At 45.2% G+C, this 22508-nt stretch overlaps 1 protein-coding gene across 1 annotated transcript in view; it reads right to left on the reverse strand.

Annotated features, from left to right (window-relative positions):
- The window catches only part of GLP1R (glucagon like peptide 1 receptor), a 615585-nt gene extending 594634 nt beyond the window's left edge, over positions 1-20951 (reverse strand). The window contains exon 1 of the mRNA XM_063918850.1: positions 20860-20951. Within this exon, the coding sequence (XP_063774920.1) occupies positions 20860-20896 (37 nt within the window). The 5' untranslated portion in view covers positions 20897-20951. The remainder of the gene's footprint in view (positions 1-20859) is intronic.
- Between the last annotated feature and the right edge of the window lie 1557 nt (positions 20952-22508).

Below are 22508 nucleotides of genomic sequence, written 5' to 3' on the forward strand. Positions count from 1 at the left end.
TATATATATATATATATATATTTATTTATATACTGTATATATACACACACACACAATATGTGTGTGTGTGTGTGTGTGTGTGTATATATATATATATATATATATATATATATATATATATTTATTATACACTGTAAGAATAAGGATGCTGATTACTTTGTTTGCAAGTCTGTGGAGTGCTGCCTGATTATTATTTTTTGCATATATTGGACCTCTACAAGTCCTAGGAGGGCACACCAGCAAGTAGAACACCGCATGTCGTGGAGGGAGTGCCGGGCTTTTATATATATATATATATATATATATATATATATATATATATAAAAATGGGACGCTGTTTGCCGTAATGTGTAAAATAGGGGGACTGTCTGCTGAAATGTGTAAAAAGGGGACGTTGTCTGCCATTATGTGTAAAAAAGGGGACGCTGTCTGCCGTTATGTGTAAAAAGGGGACGCTGTTTGCCGTAATGTGCAAAAAGGGGACGCTGTTTGCCGTAATGTGCAAAAAAAAAAAGGGGGACTGTCTGCTGTAATGTGTAAAAAGGGGACGCTGTCTGCTGTTATGTGGAAAAAAGGGGACGCTGTTTGCCGTTATGTATAAAAAGGGGACGCTGTCTGCCGTAATGTGTAAAAAAAAAAAGAGAGACTGTCTGCTGTAATGTGTAAAAAAGGGGACGCTGTCTGCTGTAATGTGTAAAAAGGGGAAGCTGTCTGCCGTAACGTGTAAAAAACGGAGACGCTGTCTGCCGTAATGTGTAAAAAGGGGCCGCTGTCTGCCGTAATATGTAAAAAAGGGGGACGCTGTCTGCCGTAATGTGTAAAAAGGGGACGCTGTCTGCCGTAATGTGTAAAAAAGGGAATCTGTCCACCTGGTATAGTGGTGCTACTGTGTGGCGTAATTTGAATAATGGAGACTACTGTGCACCGTTATATGAATTGGTATTACTTTGTGGCCACGCCCCTATATTTTTTGCCCATGTTTTACATAGAGGGAGGGGCTCTGATGCAGTTTCTTGCACACAGTGATAAAATGTCTAGGTACGGCACTGTTGCTAGGTATCCATTTCCCTGGCCCTGAGCAGGTCCCCCTCACCAGATCCTCTCCAGGGGTGAGGGGGTGGACTTGGATGGGATGGGGGGGGGGGCAAAGCATTTTGTTGCACCTGGGCCCCCCGCTCGCTAGTTCCGCCACTGATATATATATATATATATAGCCGTTTTGTGGTGCCGCCGCTAGATGGCTGTAGTAGAGGCCAGCTACTTGTCACAGAGTTATATGGTGTGGTATCCGGGCAGCGCTGCAACTTCCTGTCTGTACGCTCCACCCTTCTCGGCATGCAAAAGTCGGCAGACACTACACTGTCAGTGCAAGTTGTTACGTATTATTATTAACAACAGTGTTTTATATTCTGTTGCACTTTACAAACAGTGATAGAACAAAGCTGGGTAATTACAGACAAAGCAGTAGGAACAGGGTCGGCTCTATCATTAGGCAGCTTTATGCAGCTGCCTAGGACGCTATGATCTGGGGTCTGCTTCTCAGAAAATTAAGGAAAACTGTGAGAGATGCATCCTTGTTTAACTTAACGCAGACTACAGCGTTTGAACTTCTAAGATGTCACCTCCAGTCTTTCACCTGAGGGGCTGGATAGTAGGTACTGGTGTGTGGTTTGGGAATGAAGGAGGGGGCAGAATGCTGAAGTTTTGCCTAGGGCGTCGAGAAACCTTGCACCGGCCCTGCACATACATTACATTAATCTACATTAGGAGGACACCGAACACTTACACAGTACAGGACCTGCCATGCTATTGGACAGCAGAGACCCCTTTAATTCATTTAGGTTTTATGTCACTTTAAATAAGTGGTAATGTATAATTATTTCTCATAGATAATGTACATGCAGAACTTTATACTACAATGAACATTCCGCTGAATGTTCCGCTAATACGTTATCTTCTACATTGACCGTGAACCAACTAAACAATGCATGTCCCAGCTTTAAAGCTGTTGTGACTAAAATACCTTTTCCTCATACCATTCATTGTCAGTTCCGTCTCTCCTGTCGCTTCCTTGACACTGTATTATAATGAATCTGCATACCATAAAAATGGAACACGTACAATGTCTGAATACATACGTGCAGATATGCTCAGCCTCTTCTGGTTTGCCTTGATTAGCATGCCCGTGTACGGGCAAGTACGAATAGTCGCACCCGTGATCCATAAAAAACACATTGTGACTATTCGCACCCGGGCATGTGTAGTCGCTGCCACGATGCATGGGCACGTGCGAAAGCATTGCAGCAATGACCAGTGTGGGCACGTCTGCAAATACAGATTCATCCTTTAGTAACCATAGAGCACAGCTGCTTTAAAACACTGATGGCAGAATGTAATGGAGTCCAAGATCGCCGCGGGTGCGGGATGTTGGCCGTTCTTTGACAAGGAGGGGTGTATTTGTTTTTTTACTGGGGGATGGGGTTGGTGGTGTGTGTTTTAGTACTGTCTATGGTGGGGGGGTGCATTAATATTGTGTGTTACGGGAGTATTCATATTATCTGGATTTATATGTGTGTACTGATGGTTTCTGCATTATATGGAAGTCACTGCAAGCTCTCTGTATTATATAGTTGTCATTGTGATGATCTCTTCATTATATGGTGGTCACTGTGATGCTTTCTGTATTATATGGCGGTCAGTGCAATGTTCTCTGCATTATATGGTGGTCACTGCAACGCTCTATTATATGGCGGTCATTTCGATGCTCTCTTTCTACATTAGCCATAAACCATCAATGATTTTGAATAATCAATGGTCGACGGCCATCCGTAATTTAAATTGGTCATGGACCACCAACCCGAGTAAGTATTAGTGCCCCAAGGCTCCCCAGGGTGTCACGTCACCCAGTTTGGGAACCACTGTTTTATGGTAAAGCTCTGTTCATTATTCTTTATAACTACTGTAATGCCCTGGTCTTGTCAAGTCTTTTTTAAATTTCTTGTGCGCTTTACTAAATCTTTTACAAAATTCACAAAATGATCCTGTATTTCCATATACTGCTGAATTATTCATTTTACATAATCTTTATATCAGGTGGTAGCAAAATATATTATCTGTCAACTAAATTGGTTTCTCATTTTATTAATCAGCACCCAAAGAAATGAGCAAAGTTGTGACAGCGTTCCAACAACACAGTCATCACTTTGCCATTCGTTGCTGTTATTATTATTATTATCCTTTTATTATATGGCACCACAAGAGTTCCGCAGCGCCAAATTACAGAGTACATAAACGAATAATCAAACAGGAAAACAGCAACTTACAGTTGATGACAATATAGGACAAGTACAGGGTAAATAAACATAGTTACATCAGCAGATGACACTGGAATAAGTATCAGGTGGCAGAAGACTGCTGGATTTGGTGCAGTTGAAGATTATTAAAGTAAGAAAAAGGATAAGCATATGGGGGAAGAGGGCCCTACTCGTGAGAGCTTACATTCTAAAGGGGAGGGCTAGACAGACAGGGGTGACACAGACCGGGTACATAGAGAGCGTGGAACAGAGGGTTAGGATGAGATTTGGCTGGGTTTGATGAAGAAGTGGGTTTTGAGAGCCCGTTTGAAGTTTTGTAGAGAGGTGAAGAGTCTGAGGGGGAGAGGTAGGGAATTCCAGAGAAATGGAGCAGCACGTGAAAAATCTTGGAGGTAGGAGTGGGAGGAAGTAATCAGTAGGCAGGAGAGTCAGCGTGCATTAACAGAGCGAAGAGGATGGGTGGGAGTGTAAAGAGAGATAAGGTCAGAGATGTAGCTGGGAGAGGAGTGGGTGAGGGCTTTGTAAGTGAGTGTAAGAAGCTTGAATTGGATTCTGAAAGGGAAGGGGAGCCAGTGAAGGTCTTGTAAGAGAGGAGAGGTGGACGTAGTGCATTGGTGAGGAAGATGAGCTGGGCAGCAGCATTGAGGATAGATTGGAGTGGAGAGAGGTATTTGTCAGGAATGCCAGTCCGGAGGAGATTACAGTAGTCCAGTCTGTAGATGACCAGTGAGTCGATAAGAGTCTTAGTAGCATCCTAGGGTCAGAAAGGGTCTGATCCTGGAAATATTTTTTAGATGAAAACGGCAGGTTTGTGAGAGGTGCTGAATGTGTGGTTTGAAGGAAAGGGAGGAGTCAAGGATTACTTCAAGACAGTACACTTGTGGGCTAGAGGAGATAGTAGTGCCATCAATAGATAATGAGATTGTAGGAGGTGAGGTTATGCGGGAGGGAGGGAAGATGATCAGCTCGGTATTAGACATGTTAAGTTTAAGAAAGCGCTGGGACATCCAAACAGAGATAGCAGAGAGACAGTTGGAGATACGAGTGAGGAGAGCAGGGGAGAGGTCTGGAGAGGAAAGATAGATTTGAGTGTCATCAGCATAGAGATGATATTGGAAACCAAAAGAACTAATGAACTTACCTAGTGAGGACGTAAAGAGAGAGAAAGAAGAGGACCAAGCATAGAACTTTGAGGTACACCTACAGTTAGTGGAAGTGAAGGGGAAGTGGTGTCATGAGAGGAGACAGAGAATGAATGGTCAGAGAGGTAGGAAGACAGCCAAGAGAGGGCAGTATCACGCAGACCAATGGAGTGAAGGATTTGCATTAGGAGAGGGTGGTCCACGGTGTCAAAAGCAGCAGAGAGATCAAGAAGAATAAGTAGAGAGTAGTGGCCCTTCGATTTAGCAGCATGGAGGTCATTGCAGACTTTTATAAGGGCAGATATAGAAACAAAGATGTAGGGAGTGGTTCAAACTGGCGCTGTGCAGCTCAGATGTAACAGATTTCGAATTAAATGTCACCACATTATTATTATTATAAGGGCAGTTTCAGTGGAGTGGAGAGGACAGAAGCCAGACTGGAATGGGTCAAGCAGTGAGTGTGAGGAAAGAAAGGAAGTAAGGTGGTTGTAGACAATATGCTCAAGGAGTTTGGAGGCAAAAGGGAGAAGAGAGGTCAGTCGGTAGTTGGAGAGAGTGTTTAGATCAAGGGTAGGTTTTTTTAAGAATAGGAGAGATGAGTGCATGCTTGAAGGCAGAGGGGACAGTGTCTGATGAGAGGGAGAGATTGAGAAGGTGGGAAAGTTGGGAACAGGCAGAAGGAGAGAGGTAGCGGAGGAGGCGGGAGGGGATAGGGTCAAGTGGGGAAGTGGTGAGGGGACAGAAATGAATGAGGGCCATGACTTCCTCACCAGGTGCATGGGAGAAAGATGTCAGAGTTGGTGAGAGGGATGGGGAAGGGTGGTAAGGGATAGGAGGAGGCTGGTTGCTGATGGTCTGGGGTGATGTGATGTCCTGACGTATGGCGTAAATTTTGGATGTGAAGTAAGTGGCAAAGTCAAGAGCAGAGAGTGAGGAAGGGAGACGAGGTGGAGGTGGGCAGAGGAGTGAGTTGAGAGTGGCAAAGAGGCACCGGGGGTTGGAAGACTGGGAGGAGATGAGGTTCTTGAAGTATGACTGTTTAGCAAGAGAAAGGGCAGCACTGAAGGATGAGAACATAAGTTTAAAATGGATGATGTCTGCCTTAGAGCGTGCTTTCCTCCAGTGTCGCTCAGCAGTACGTGAGCATTTTTGCAGATATCTTGTGCATTTAGTGTGCCAGGGTTGAGGTGTTAATTTGCGAGGGTGAATAGTGGTTGGTGGAGCAACAGAGTCAAGAGCAGAAGTAAGGGATGCATTGTATATGTAAGTGGCTTGATCAGGGCATGAGAGAGAGAGAGAAGGAGAGAGAAGTGAGTCAAACAGGGAGGAAAGGAATGTGGTGTCAATAGCCTCAATGTAACGCTTAGTGATGGTAGCCTTAGTAGGTAGAGATGGGGAAGCAGAGAGAGATAAGTTAAAGGAGAGTAGGTGGTGGTCATAGAGGAGAAATGGGGAGTTGGAAAAATCAGAAATATCACAACGGTGAGTGAAGACCAGATCCAGTGAGCTCCCATTCACATGGGAAGGCGAGGAGGTCCACTGGGAGAGACCAAGTGAAGAGGTGAGGTTAAGGAGTTTAGAGGCAGGGGATTGTGTGGGGATGTCAATAGGGATGTTGAAATCGCCTAGGATAATGAAGGGAATGTCAGAAGAGAAGAAGTGAGGAAGCCAGGAAGCAAGGTTGTCAAGGAATTTGGAGGCAATGCCAGGGGGGCGGTAAATGACAGCTACTCTAAGATGGACTGGTTGGAAGAGACATATAGCATGGACCTCCAATGTAGAGAATGTTAGGGATGGTTCTGGTGGTATGAGTTGGTAGGAGTAACTAGAAGGTAAAAGGACCCCAACACCACCCCCATGGCGACCCCCTGTTCGGGGGGGGGGGGGGGGGGTGAATGTGAGGTCCCCAGCAGGAGAAGTAGTGTCAGAGGGCGTAATCCAAGTTTCAGTAAAGGTTAGTAGGTGCAGGAAGTTGGAAATGAAAAGGTCATGAGTGGGGACCAGTTTGTTACAAACAGATCTGGCATTCCAGAGGGCACAGGATAGGGGGTATGATTTTGTGGGAGAGATGTGAATGAGATTATCAAGGTTGCTGTAGCGATGAGGTGAGATTAACTTTGAGGGCAGGGATGATGAGAGAGTAGTAATGGTGCAGGTGGCTGAGCTAGGAGGGGAAACTGCAGGAGGTGGGCAGGGAGGGAGTTCAGTGTGATGTGGATGGGGGTGTGGGGAGGTAACAGGGAAGGGAGGGAGGGAGCAGGGCTGAGTTGTGGGGTAGCAGGACTATGGGGCAGAGGTGAATGAAAGTGGGGTAACAGGAAAGGAGGGGAAAGGAAACAGAGGGATTGAGGGGAGACAGAGGAGGGGAGAGAGGAGGAGGTGTAGGAGACTAGGGGGGAAGGATAGGGGGAAAGATACATTATTAGGTAGACACTGATTGATGTGGGGAGTATAAGAAAACCTTGACATAGTGTTAAGTAGGTAAATAGGTTGAGGGAAACTGGAACTAGGAGTGGAGACTGTAAGGGAATCAGAGCAGAAGAATTGCAGAAATCCAGGTGAGAAAAGCAGTGTATGCTCAATGGGTGTAGATTTAGCATGAAGTGAATCAAAAGCGTAGATAAGGTGGGTGCAAAAATGTATTTGGACTGTAAGAAATGGAGGCTCGTGAGGGGGTTAAAAAGCAATGGTAATTCTAAATGGATTTTTAAGTGTTTGTAGGTAAAAATGCATTGGTGCAGCTGTACATTAAAAACAAAATTACAAAAATACAGATACAAGCATTTGTTGGTAAAATGGATGGTTTTTGAAATGTCCAAGTAAGGTAGTTCCGTGCTATTTAATCAGATGCAACAATCAGGAGGTGTGTGATATGAAGAGTAAGTGACTCACATTTGTTATTAGTTCTTCAGTTTTCTATATTTTGTTAGATTGGTGTCCTTCCGTTTTCCTTCTTTTTCACTTCGATTGAACACTGATGGAACGCTGCTGTTATGTGTCAATTTTATCACACTTTGATAAAAATGCCCACTTCGATAAAAAATGCACAGCCTACAGGATAGAACTTAAGTAGAGAAATACTGCATGTGAAACTAATAATTGGAATCTCCAACCACACCGCCCCCCCTAAAATGCCAGGCAGTAAATTACCTTACAAAAACAAACAGGCATACCACATAGATAACAACTGGGTCCATACAATTCAAAACTAAAGAAAGTACATCAGAATGAGATACTATGCAATAATGTTTCAATTTGCATTACCTAGCAATTTCAGCCTGACCTATAGAAGTATAATGCAGCAGAATATGTTGGTGGTTGTAGTTGCTGTATTGTAAGTTCTCAGATTGCTGTATTGTAAGTTCTCAGCTAGCAGAGTGCATAGCCTATGAAGAGGGCTGGGATGACAATGAGCTATTTATTGTGTTGTGTGGATGCACATGAGATTTATCACAGCGGTGGGAGGGCCGTGGAGCAGTGGCAGGGCCATGCAACGTATGAAGGAGGGATCACAGCAGGTATCTCCTATACGTGCTACGAGCCCTCCATTGCCGGCCGCAGCTGCATCCCCTATAGGTTTCTATGGGGTAAGCTGCCAGATTTACCAATATTGGGAAAGTGAAGCATACCCAATATTAGCCCCCACAGCTACCACAATCTTTTCATTGTGGTACCCCATTCTAGCCTATGGGCTACACTTCTCTGGATGTAGTTCTGGCAGGGTTCCCCAGGAACCCTCCTCTGGAAACGCCACTGTGCATGGTAGTCATCCTGACTGCGCATGCGCAGAGGCCCTGGCACCTTTTTGGAGTCCCTGTCCCTGCTAGCGCCGGGTGATACATACAGGGTCGGACTGGTCCACAGGGGAACAGGGGAAACCACCGGTGGGCCCTACTGCCTGTGGGCCCCCCTCCTCCTCTAGGGATCAGGTTCCAGACTCTATCCTAGTGCACATGAATTATGCATTATACTTATGTTACATTATACTTCACAAGAATATGGTTTATTATATATTTACCAAGGGTAACAGAACATGTACTCTGTAATGGTTAGCCAAACCTCTGTGGTGGCTGGCCACGCCCCAGTGGAGCCTGGCCACACCCTTAAGCATGGGCCCCTTCAACAGCATTCCCCGGTGGGCCCTTCATGCCCCAGTCCGACACTGGATACATACACCCGATATGATCGCATTCTGCAATGTGATCCTGGGCGTTAATATCGTGCCCAGGTTGCACTGCAAATGCGAACATTGATAAATGGGCCCCTAACTAGAGATGAGCGGGTTCGGTTTCTCTGAATCCGAACCCGCCAGAACTTCATGTTTTTTTTCACGGGTCCGAGCGACTCGGATCTTCCCGCCTTGCTCGGTTAACCCGAGCGCGCCCGAACGTCATCATGACGCTGTCGGATTCTCGCGAGGCTCGGATTCTATCGCGAGACTCGGATTCTATATAAGGAGCCGCGCGTCGCCGCCATTTTCACACGTGCATTGAGATTGATAGGGAGAGGACGTGGCTGGCGTCCTCTCCATTTAGATTATAAGAGACTGAGAGAGATTTACTGGAGCTGACTAGGAGGAGTACTGTTACTGTAGAAGTGTAGAGACTGAGTGGAGAGAGTTTACTAGTGAGGACAGTGCAGTTTACTTTATAATCCGTTCTCTGCCTGAAAAAAGCGATACACAGCACACAGTGACTCAGTCACATACCATATCTGTGTGCACTGCTCAGGCTCAGGCCAGTGTGCTGCATCATCTATTATCTATATATAATATTATATATATCTGTCTGACTGCTCAGCTCACACAGCTTATAATTGTGGGGGAGACTGGGGAGCACTACTGCAGTGCCAGTTATAGGTTATAGCAGGAGCCAGGAGTACATAATATATTATATAGTGAGTGACCACCAGACACACAGTGCAGTTTATTTAATATATCCGTTCTCTGCCTGAAAAAAGCGATACACACAGTGACTCAGTCAGTCACATACCATATCTGTGTGCACTGCTCAGGCTCAGGCCAGTGTGCTGCATCATCTATTATCTATATATAATATTATATATATCTGTCTGACTGCTCAGCTCACACAGCTTATAATTGTGGGGGAGACTGGGGAGCACTACTGCAGTGCCAGTTATAGGTTATAGCAGGAGCCAGGAGTACATAATATATTATATAGTGAGTGACCACCAGACACACAGTGCAGTTTATTTAATATATCCGTTCTCTGCCTGAAAAAAGCGATACACACAGTGACTCAGTCAGTCACATACCATATCTGTGTGCACTGCTCAGGCTCAGGCCAGTGTGCTGCATCATCTATTATCTATATATAATATTATATATATCTGTCTGACTGCTCAGCTCACACAGCTTATAATTGTGGGGGAGACTGGGGAGCACTACTGCAGTGCCAGTTATAGGTTATAGCAGGAGCCAGGAGTACATAATATATTATATAGTGAGTGACCACCAGACACACAGTGCAGTTTATTTAATATATCCGTTCTCTGCCTGAAAAAAGCGATACACACAGTGACTCAGTCAGTCACATACCATATCTGTGTGCACTGCTCAGGCTCAGGCCAGTGTGCTGCATCATCTATATATATTATATATCTGTCTGACTGCTCAGCTCACACAGCTTATAATTGTGGGGGAGACTGGGGAGCACTACTGCAGTGCCAGTTATAGGTTATAGCAGGAGCCAGGAGTACATATTATATTAAAATTAAACAGTGCACACTTTTGCTGCAGGAGTGCCACTGCCAGTGTGACTGACCAGTGACCTGACCACACTGACCACCAGTATAGTTAGTAGTATACTTATATTGTGATTGCCTGAAAAAGTTAAACACTCGTCGTGTGACTTCACTTGTGTGTTTTTTTTTTTTTTATTCTATAAAAATAAAACTCATTCTGCTGACAGACAGTGTCCAGCAGGTCCGTCATTATATAATATATAATATATACCTGTCCGGCTGCAGTAGTGATTTATATATATTTTTTATATCATTTATCATCCAGTCGCAGCAGACACAGTACGGTAGTTCACGGCTGTGGCTACCTCTGTGTCTCTGCACTCGGCAGGCAGTCCGTCCATAATTGTAATACCACCTAACCGTGGATTTTTTTCATTCTTCTTTATACATACATAGTTACATAGACATCTTCTCTTTATCAACCAGTCTATATTAGCTGCAGACACAGTACAGTACGGTAGTTCACGGCTGTGGCTACCTCTGTGTCTGCACTCGGCAGGCAGTCCGTCCATAATTGTATACCACCTAACCGTGGTTTTTTTTCATTCTTCTTTATACATACATAGTTACATAGACATCTTCTCTTTATCAACCAGTCTATATTAGCTGCAGACACAGTACAGTACGGTAGTTCACGGCTGTGGCTACCTCTGTGTCTGCACTCGGCAGGCAGTCCGTCCATAATTGTATACCACCTAACCGTGGATTTTTTTCAGTCTTCTTTATACATACATAGTTACATAGACATCTTCTCTTTATCAACCAGTCTATATTAGCTGCAGACACAGTACAGTACGGTAGTTCACGGCTGTGGCTACCTCTGTGTCTGCAGTCGGCAGGCAGTCCATAATTGTATACTAGTATCCATCTCCATTGTTTACCTGAGGTGCCTTTTAGTTGTGCCTATTAAAATATGGAGAACAAAAATGTTGAGGTTCCAAAATTAGGGAAAGATCAAGATCCACTTCCACCTCGTGCTGAAGCTGCTGCCACTAGTCATGGCCGAGACGATGAAATGCCAGCAACGTCGTCTGCCAAGGCCGATGCCCAATGTCATAGTACAGAGCATGTCAAATCCAAAACACCAAATATCAGAAAAAAAAGGACTCCAAAACCTAAAATAAAATTGTCGGAGGAGAAGCGTAAACTTGCCAATATGCCATTTACCACACGGAGTGGCAAGGAACGGCTGAGGCCCTGGCCTATGTTCATGGCTAGTGGTTCAGCTTCACATGAGGATGGAAGCACTCAGCCTCTCGCTAGAAAAATGAAAAGACTCAAGCTGGCAAAAGCAGCACAGCAAAGAACTGTGCATTCTTCGAAATCCCAAATCCACAAGGAGAGTCCAATTGTGTCGGTTGCGATGCCTGACCTTCCCAACACTGGACGTGAAGAGCATGCGCCTTCCACCATTTGCACGCCCCCTGCAAGTGCTGGAAGGAGCACCCGCAGTCCAGTTCCTGATAGTCAGATTGAAGATGTCAGTGTTGAAGTACACCAGGATGAGGAGGATATGGGTGTTGCTGGCGCTGGGGAGGAAATTGACCAGGAGGATTCTGATGGTGAGGTGGTTTGTTTAAGTCAGGCACCCGGGGAGACACCTGTTGTCCGTGGGAGGAATATGGCCGTTGACATGCCAGGTGAAAATACCAAAAAAATCAGCTCTTCGGTGTGGAGGTATTTCACCAGAAATGCGGACAACAGGTGTCAAGCCGTGTGTTCCCTTTGTCAAGCTGTAATAAGTAGGGGTAAGGACGTTAACCACCTCGGAACATCCTCCCTTATACGTCACCTGCAGCGCATTCATAATAAGTCAGTGACAAGTTCAAAAACTTTGGGTGACAGCGGAAGCAGTCCACTGACCAGTAAATCCCTTCCTCTTGTAACCAAGCTCACGCAAACCACCCCACCAACTCCCTCAGTGTCAATTTCCTCCTTCCCCAGGAATGCCAATAGTCCTGCAGGCCATGTCACTGGCAATTCTGACGAGTCCTCTCCTGCCTGGGATTCCTCCGATGCATCCTTGCGTGTAACGCCTACTGCTGCTGGCGCTGCTGTTGTTGCCGCTGGGAGTCGATGGTCATCCCAGAGGGGAAGTCGTAAGCCCACTTGTACTACTTCCAGTAAGCAATTGACTGTTCAACAGTCCTTTGCGAGGAAGATGAAATATCACAGCAGTCATCCTACTGCAAAGCGGATAACTGAGGCCTTGGCATCCTGGGTGGTGAGAAACGTGGTTCCGGTATCCATCATTACTGCAGAGCCAACTAGAGACTTGTTGGAGGTACTGTGTCCCCGGTACCAAATACCATCTAGGTTCCATTTCTCTAGGCAGGCGATACCGAAAATGTACACAGACCTCAGAAAAAGAGTCACCAGTGTCCTAAAAAATGCAGCTGTACCCAATGTCCACTTAACCACGGACATGTGGACAAGTGGAGCAGGGCAGGGTCAGGACTATATGACTGTGACAGCCCACTGGGTAGATGTATGGACTCCCGCCGCAAGAACAGCAGCGGCGGCACCAGTAGCAGCATCTCGCAAACGCCAACTCTTTCCTAGGCAGGCTACGCTTTGTATCACCGGTTTCCAGAATACGCACACAGCTGAAAACCTCTTACGGCAACTGAGGAAGATCATCGCGGAATGGCTTACCCCAATTGGACTCTCCTGTGGATTTGTGGCATCGGACAACGCCAGCAATATTGTGTGTGCATTAAATATCGGCAAATTCCAGCACGTCCCATGTTTTGCACATACCTTGAATTTGGTGGTGCAGAATTTTTTAAAAAACGACAGGGGCGTGTAAGAGATGCTGTCGGTGGCCAGAAAAATTGCGGGACACTTTCGGCGTACAGGCACCACGTACAGAAGACTGGAGCACCACCAAAAACTACTGAACCTGCCCTGCCATCATCTGAAGCAAGAAGTGGTAACGAGGTGGAATTCAAACCTCTATATGCTTCAGAGGTTGGAGGAGCAGCAAAAGGCCATTCAAGCCTATACAATTGAGCACGATATAGGAGGTGGAATGCACCTGTCTCAAGTGCAGTGGAGAATGATTTCAACGTTGTGCAAGGTTCTGATGCCCTTTGAACTTGCCACACGTGAAGTCAGTTCAGACACTGCCAGCCTGAGTCAGGTCATTCCCCTCATCAGGCTTTTGCAGAAGAAGCTGGAGACATTGAAGGAGGAGCTAACACGGAGCGATTCCGCTAGGCATGTGGGACTTGTGGATGCAGCCCTTAATTCGCTTAACAAGGATTCACGGGTGGTCAATCTGTTGAAATCAGAGCACTACATTTTGGCCACCGTGCTCGATCCTAGATTTAAAGCCTACCTTGGATCTCTCTTTCCGGCAGACACAAGTCTGCTGGGGTTGAAAGACCTGCTGGTGACAAAATTGTCAAGTCAAGCGGAACGCGACCTGTCAACATCTCCTCCTTCACATTCTCCCGCAACTGGGGGTGCGAGGAAAAGGCTCAGAATTCCGAGCCCACCCGCTGGCGGTGATGCAGGGCAGTCTGGAGCGACTGCTGATGCTGACATCTGGTCCGGACTGAAGGACCTGACAACGATTACGGACATGTCGTCTACTGTCACTGCATATGATTCTCTCAACATTGATAGAATGGTGGAGGATTATATGAGTGACCGCATCCAAGTAGGCACGTCACACAGTCCGTACTTATACTGGCAGGAAAAAGAGGCAATTTGGAGGCCCTTGCACAAACTGGCTTTATTCTACCTAAGTTGCCCTCCCACAAGTGTGTACTCCGAAAGAGTGTTTAGTGCCGCCGCTCACCTTGTCAGCAATCGGCGTACGAGGTTACATCCAGAAAATGTGGAGAAGATGATGTTCATTAAAATGAATTATAATCAATTCCTCCGCGGAGACATTGACCAGCAGCAATTGCCTCCACAAAGTACACAGGGAGCTGAGATGGTGGATTCCAGTGGGGACGAATTGATAATCTGTGAGGAGGGGGATGTACACGGTGATATATCGGAGGGTGAAGATGAGGTGGACATCTTGCCTCTGTAGAGCCAGTTTGTGCAAGGAGAGATTAATTGCTTCTTTTTTGGGGGGGGTCCAAACCAACCCGTCATATCAGTCACAGTCGTGTGGCAGACCCTGTCACTGAAATGATGGGTTGGTTAAAGTGTGCATGTCCTGTTTTGTTTATACAACATAAGGGTGGGTGGGAGGGCCCAAGGACAATTCCATCTTGCACCTCTTTTTTCTTTTCTTTTTCTTTGCATCATGTGCTGATTGGGGAGGGTTTTTTGGAAGGGACATCCTGCGTGACACTGCAGTGCCACTCCTAGATGGGCCCGGTGTTTGTGTCGGCCACTAGGGTCGCTAATCTTACTCACACAGTCAGCTACCTCATTGCGCCTCTTTTTTTCTTTGCGTCATGTGCTGTTTGGGGAGGGTTTTTTGGACGGGACATCCTGCGTGACACTGCAGTGCCACTCCTAGATGGGCCCGGTGTTTGTGTCGGCCACTAGGGTCGCTAATCTTACTCACACAGTCAGCTACCTCATTGCGCCTCTTTTTTTCTTTGCGTCATGTGCTGTTTGGGGAGGGTTTTTTGGAAGGGCCATCCTGCGTGACACTGCAGTGCCACTCCTAGATGGGCCCGGTGTTTGTGTCGGCCACTAGGGTCGCTAATCTTACTCACACAGCTACCTCATTGCGCCTCTTTTTTTCTTTGCGTCATGTGCTGTTTGGGGAGGGTTTTTTGGAAGGGACATCCTGCGTGACACTGCAGTGCCACTCCTAGATGGGCCCGGTGTTTGTGTCGGCCACTAGGGTCGCTTATCTTACTCACACAGCGACCTCGGTGCAAATTTTAGGACTAAAAATAATATTGTGAGGTGTGAGGTATTCAGAATAGACTGAAAATGAGTGTAAATTATGGTTTTTGAGGTTAATAATACTTTGGGATCAAAATGACCCCCAAATTCTATGATTTAAGCTGTTTTTTAGTGTTTTTTGAAAAAAACACCCGAATCCAAAACACACCCGAATCCGACAAAAAAAATTCGGTGAGGTTTTGCCAAAACGCGTTCGAACCCAAAACACGGCCGCGGAACCGAACCCAAAACCAAAACACAAAACCCGAAAAATTTCAGGCGCTCATCTCTACCCCTAACGCTTTTGTACAGTATACAAGGAAGTATTTAACTTTTTCTTTCAATGTTGGATGCTTTCTATTCTGCCAACTGGTGCTTCAGGGAAAGCAGATACATCAGCATGCAAAATATAACTTTCACAATATAAATAACTTCACTTTCTCCGTGATACTAATATATGTAGGTTGGCTTTATACTTAGTCCTGTCATTAGGTTTAAAAGGAAATCGCTGATGTGGGTTGAAAAGCAGAATTCTGCGGGGTGGTAACTCTGGGATTGTCATGCAAATCAGCGAGAAAGTCACCCCCTGAGGGGAAACATGAACTGCAATAAAAGTAATATCTATGAAGGATCAGAGTCTAATTGTGTGCAGCACAGAATCACCTCAATGGAAATTTCAGCACATTAAAAATCAGAACATAGAAACCCCTTTAAATGCTTCTGTAGCTATTACATTTGTCACAGTCATATCTTTGTAATCTCAATGTTATACAGAAGAAGAGAGTGCTACCATGGATAAGATTGCAGCATACAACATTTCCAGACAGTGGAAGAAAGAAATCCATATTGGCGCACATGGGTACCTTCTGGGGCTACCATTAAAATGAAACTTTTATTATTGTTACAAATTAAAATATTTTGGTGTATTTGTATAAAAACAATGAATTCTTCAATTTAGTCTTTTGTATTGCACATAAGAAATAGCTAAATAAAAACAAAGATTTTAGTCTGCCCCTCCCCTTTAGAATGTAAGCTCTAACAAGCAGGACCCTCTTCCCTCATGTGCTTTTCCTTCCCACGGTTTTCTGCCACCCTGATACTTACATACCTCCCAACACCACCCTCTCCAGGAGGGACACAATGCTCTGTTTCTGGACTTTTCACTTAATCTATGATTGCCGTCACCTGTGTTGAACAGGCTAATGGATAAGAAAGGTGTTTCACCGCAGGTGATGATAATCATAAATTAACAGGAAGTCCAGGAGCAGAGCATTGTGTCCCTCCTGGAGAGGGTCATGTTGGGAGGTATGTACTTATGTCAGTGTCATCTGTGGCTGTAGTTCTGTTTATATACAGTACCCTGTACTTGTCCTATATTGTCTTCAACTGTAAGTCGCTGTTTCCTGTTTTGCTTATTCGTTTATGTACTCCAGAGGTTCTCAAACGTGATCCTCAGGGCCAGTGGTGGGATTCAAATAAATTAACAACCGGTTCTATGTCCTAATGACCATTTTAAGTATACCGAAAGGTAGTTTAATAAGTCATGCATTTAATACTCAAATAACACCCATTATGCGTTATGCCACACACTGTAACGCCAATTACATATTATGATACACACAGTGATGGCCCTGACACCATTTTATGCCCACACACAATAATGCCACTTACATTGCTAGGGGTCTCCTGTGCGTTGCCAGGGGTTTCATATGTGTTGCTAGGGGGTCTCCTGTGCGTGGCCAGGGGTTTCATACGTGTGCTAGGGGGTCTCCTGTGTATTGCCAGGTATCTCCTGGCCGCTGCATCAGTAAAGTAGGGAGGGTGGGTGCGGGCATCAGTGGTTACTGCTAGCCCCCGCAGTAGATTGAGACACGCTGGGGGCTGTGGAAGCGCTTCTGTACCATGGTAGTGTAAAAAAGGCACCCTCTTAAAATGCCCGCCGCCAAGGAGACAGGCGCTAGAGGTCAAATGTGACCTCTAGCGTCTGTCTCCTCCTTGGTGGAGGCCATTTTTGGTTGTTTTTTCTTTTTCATTGCTATGGTACAGAAGAGCTTCTGCAGCCCCCAGCGCGTCTCAATCTACTGCGGGGGCAGCGGCGGCAAGCTCTACTGGGGTAACGGAATCGGCGCCTATGCTGGCGGCGCTCATTAGCAAACGGTTCTCAGAACCATACCTAACATTAGGTATCGGTTCTGAAGAACCGGTGCGAACCGGCTGAATCCCACCAATGCTCAGGGCCTCCCAATAGTCCAGGTTTTAAGTTTACCCATGCTTAGCCACAGGTGACTTAATTAGCACCTCAGTCATTTTGATTGAACCATCTGTACTGAGCCATGGATATACAGTACGTAAAACCTGGACCATTGGGGTGCCTAATTGCCGCGTTCGAGAACCTATGATGTACTCTGTAATTGGGCGCTGCGGATAACTTGTAGCACCATTTAAATAAAGGATAATAATAATAATAATAATAATAACTTAAAACAAAAAGAAAAATGGTGATTAGAAAATTTGTCCACAGGGTGTCTTTTTCTTGTGCTCTTATATTTCTGCATTTTATTGCTGCTTATGTGTAAATATGGGATCCGGTCTTCAGGTCGACAGCACTTAGGTCGACACTCATTAGGCCAACCACGATTGGTCGGCATGCATTAGGTCGACATGGTCTATATATCGACGTGGTCACTAGGTCGACATGGAGAAGGTCGACATGGAAAAAGGTCAACGTGAGTTTTTAAAAAAAATTCAATTTTTTAAAAAACTTTTTCATACTTTACGATCCACGTGGACTGCGATTGGGAATAGTAACCTGTGCAGAGCGCAGTGGTAGCACAGCAAGGCACCTTGCCCGAAGCTGCGAGGGGACATGGTGCATTTACTGGGGTTCCCGGTCACTTTATGAAGAAAACGACACAAAAAAAGGTAAAAAAACTAATGTCGACCTTTTCCCATGTCAACCTTGTTCATGCCGACCTAATGTCTGTGTCGACATATGTCAGGTGTTGACCTAGTCACTGTCGACCAATAGTGGTCGACCTAATGACTGTCGACCAATAGTTGTCAACCTAATAACTGTCGACCTAGTTACTGTCGACCCTATAATTCACACCCGTAAATATAGTCTGCAGTACCACAAAATTCTGCAAATCTATTGTATTGTTCACAAGTTTAAAGGGCCCTACACACTGGCCGACCCGCCGCCGAGCTGCTCGACAGCGGATACGGCCGACGAGCGACCCGGCGGCGGGGGGGCAGTGACGGGGGGAGTGAAGTTTCTTCACTCCCCCTGTCACGCGGCTCCATTGAAGTGCAGGCAAATATGGACGAGATCGTCCATATTGGCCTGCATGCACAGCCGACGGGGGACCAGCGATGAACGAGCGCGGGGCCGCGCATCGTTCATCGCTGGAGCCTCCACACTGAAAGATATGAACGAGTTCTCGTTCATTTATGAACGAGATCGTGCATATCTTTAAAAAAATCGGCATGTGTGTACGGCCTATAATTCTAAAAAGTTCTGGATAGAAGTAGCTTTCAGGGATAATTAGCAGCTTAAGAAGTTGCAGTTGTACAAAAGAGCCCATTTAACCTCTTCAGGGACGAATGTTTAATTTTAGAGATATACCATTTAAATGTTTTTTTTATATACTGTATATTTTCTTGAAAAGATAATACAGTTCAAGTTAAGATATTTTTTATACAGTAAATATATTTTGACTGATTCTATTATACTGTATATTCAAACTTCAAAAAGTTTTGCAATAAAAAATAACCGTTAAGTAAACAGTATCCGGTCTCTAGGTCGACAAGACTTAGGTCGACAGTGCCTAGGTCAACAGGGTCTCTAGGTCGACATGTTCTAGGTCGACAGGTCAAAAGGTCGACATGAGTTTTTCACAGTTTTTTTTTTTTTACTTTTTCATACTTTACGATCCACGTGGACTACAATTGGGAACGGTAACCTTGCCTGAAGCTCGGCGAGCAAAGCAAGCCGTGTGAGGGAACGCGGTGCACTAATGGGGATTCCCGGTCACTGTACGGTGAAAACTTCACCAAAAAAGATTTTAAAAAAACTAATGTCGACATTTTGACCTGTCGAACTAGACCATGTCGAACTAGAGGCCCTGTTGACCTAGTTACTGTCGACCAATAGTGGTTGACCTAGAGACTGCTGACATAAGTGTGGTCGACCTTCAATACCACACCCTAAGTAAACGTATACATATGTGCCAGTGTCTCTGTAGAGGTTAAAATATATCTGCTGTTTTCTAATTCTAGTATGAGACAATAAAGCTGTTACTCCTCTTTACAAATATCAATATGTAACATCTATTAGAATGTTTTATCAAACCAAATTATGTTGCAACAAAGCACCTCACTCACTGTATTACAGATTCAGGGGTTTATTTACTAAGCCTTGGATGGATATAAAGTGGAGAGAGATAAAGTATCAGCCAATCAGAGTCTAACTGCCATGTCACAGGCTGGGTTTGAAAATTGACAGTTAGGAGCTGATTGGCTGGTACTTTATCTCCGTCCACTTTATCTCCACCCAGGGCTTAAAAAATAGACCCCTATATCCTTAGTTATATGGCGGGATATAATGGAGTCTGAGATCACCGAAGGTGCGTGATTGTCCCTTTAAAAAAACATCCAAGACCGCCTGGCATCCCACACCTCCGGCGATATCGGACTCCTTTACATCCCATCGATAGTTATAGTTTCCTGAAAATGCTATAGAGCTGTATTCGTTTTGTTCTCCATATACTGTATATATTCTTGTGCCTAGTAAAAGTTATACACTTTATTACATATTGAAGAAAGATGTCATCTTGGCTGATTGGCTGGTACTTTATATCTCTCCACTTCACCGCTCTGCAAGCATTAGTCCCCCCCCCCCCTCCCTCAAATTCCAGTTATTTGCTCATATACTGCAACTGTTTTATGCTGGATTTGTCAATAACACCTCTCAACTTTATTGTAGCTGCAAGAGGGACTCCTGCGCGGCGAAGCCTTGCCCGCCGGGGGACAGGGGGCGTGGCTTTAGAAAAAGGGCATGTCTTTGGACAGAGAGTGTGTGGCTTTTCGGTAAAGCCGATATTGCGAGCCACGGCCCCTGTTTCTCGTCACTATGGGGGCATGGTCAGCGCTCACTGAGCTGCTGGCATGCCTCCTCTCCCTCTGTCTACGTGAATAGACAATGTGTGCGCATGCGCACAGTGGGCCTAATTCTGAGTTGATTGCAGCAGCAAATATTTTAGCAGTTGGGCAAAACCATGTGCACTGCAGGGGGGACAGATATAACATGTGCAGAGAGAGTTAAATTTGGGTGTGGTGTGTTCAAACTGAAATCTAAATTGCAGTGTAAAAATAAAGCAGCCAGTATTTACCCTGCACAGAAACAATATAACCCACCAAAATCTAACTCTCTCTGCAAATGTTTTAACTGCCCCCCATACAGTGCACATGGTTTTGCCCAATTGCTAACAAACTTGCTGCTGCGATCAACTCAGAATTACCCCCAGTGTCTATTCACCGCTGCTCTGCTAAGCAGAGCAGAGCAGTGACAGGAGCCTCTCAACTGCCCCCCCCCCCCCCCCTACACCATGGGACAGTCCCCCAAAAAACGGGACTGTCCCGTGAAAATCGGGACAGTTGGGAAGTATGCAGTAATGAATATATTACATTATCATTATCTCTGTTGCAATCACCAGTGGTCAGCAGATAGCAAGAGAGACTTCATAGTTTCGAACTGACCTGGCACCCAATTTGTTACTTACCAGTCAGGGTTGTCGGGGTTTGGTGGAATGTGTTCATACACTGCTCTCTGTACTCTCTCCACTTCTGTATGGTATCAGATAGGGAAACAGCTGTTCTCTGCAAGGGAAAACAGAACATGAATGTAATACTTATTCTGTGCAGACAATACTGGAACTCAGTGATATAACCCACTCAGTATAGGGGCTGATAGGGGCTATAGCACAACTACTGTGTCTTTGTACATAACGGCTGTGCGAAATAGGCTATAGGTACAGGAGGCATCATAAGTAAAAAGAGGCCCACTGCCGGCTTCTCCGATCTGGTGCTGTGCCCTAGGATCCAAAAACAGATCCAAGAACATTGGCCAACTGCAAATGAATCAGAATAGCAGCCACCTATGAATCAGACCTACAGTATAGTTCACAACTCCCACCATCCTCTTTAGCATCGTCAGAGCCGGCCATAGGCATAGGCAAACTAGGCAATTGCCTAGGGCATTTGGTATGCCTAGGGGCATCAGCAGCTTCTGCTGATTAAAATGATATGCGGCATGCCTATATTCTGTATGTAGCATTTCATATGCAGATACAGCCACAGTCTCACACAGTATATTGGCATGCTGCATATCAGTTTAATCAGCAGAAGCTGCTTGTACATTCTAGCCACATAGCAATGCAAATAAGATGCATTTTCATTAAAAAAAAGGTGCCCGACGTTAGCATTGATGCAAGATTTGTGAGGACACATCTGTATCCAAGCAGAGGCAGAGGTCACAGTGTAAGTGGAAGTGTGAGTGCTGTGTGCATGTGAGTGGGTTGGTTGTGCAGTAGTGTTCGGAATATGTGTAAGGAGCATTATGTGTGTCATGCAAAAATGCATTAATAATGTGCAACATATGTGTAAAGGGCCACTATGTGTGTCATTATGTGTATAAGGGCATTAATAATGTACGGCATATGTGTAACAGGGTACTACTGTATGTGTGTCATTATGTGTATAGGGGCACTAATAATGTGCAGCAAATGTGTAGGGGGCACTATGTGTGTCATTATGTGTATAAGGGCATTAATAATGTGTGGCATATGTGTAAGGGACATTATGTGTAAAAGGGCATTAATAAAGGTTGTCATAATGTGTAAGGTGCATTATGTTTTTAAGGACATTAATGTGTCTCATATGTGTAAGGGGCATTACTGTGTGGAATTTTGTATAAATGCATTACTAATGTGTGGCATTATGTGTATAAGGCTGCTCTCCTATGTGGCGTTGCATTGAGAAAGGGCACTACTGTGTCGTCTAATGTGAATAAAGAGCAATAAGGTGTGGTGTAATGTGAATAAGGAGCAATTCAGTGTGATGTAATGTGAATAAGGGGCTCTACTGTGAGGAGTAACTGTTAGGGTCTCCTGCCCTGTGCTGCCACGTCGTCATGGCAACCGGGAGACAAGTGCTAGTGGAGTAACCTGAGTGCAGCTGATACTCCGGTTCGGGTCTTTTGCTGTGCAGTGGTTATAGGCTCTGTGCACGGCAGGGGATCCGGTGCTGGTTTTTGTGCTCACAGTCTGTGAGGTCTGAGTGGGGCGTGGACAGCACCTGCTTTATAAGGCCTCTTTTCAGGGTAAGCAGATGCTGCTGAATCTTTGTTGGTTAGTCAGTTCATGAAAGTTAG

Source organism: Pseudophryne corroboree, chromosome 4, assembly GCF_028390025.1.
Source record: "Pseudophryne corroboree isolate aPseCor3 chromosome 4, aPseCor3.hap2, whole genome shotgun sequence".
NCBI classification, from domain to species: Eukaryota; Metazoa; Chordata; class Amphibia; order Anura; family Myobatrachidae; genus Pseudophryne; species Pseudophryne corroboree.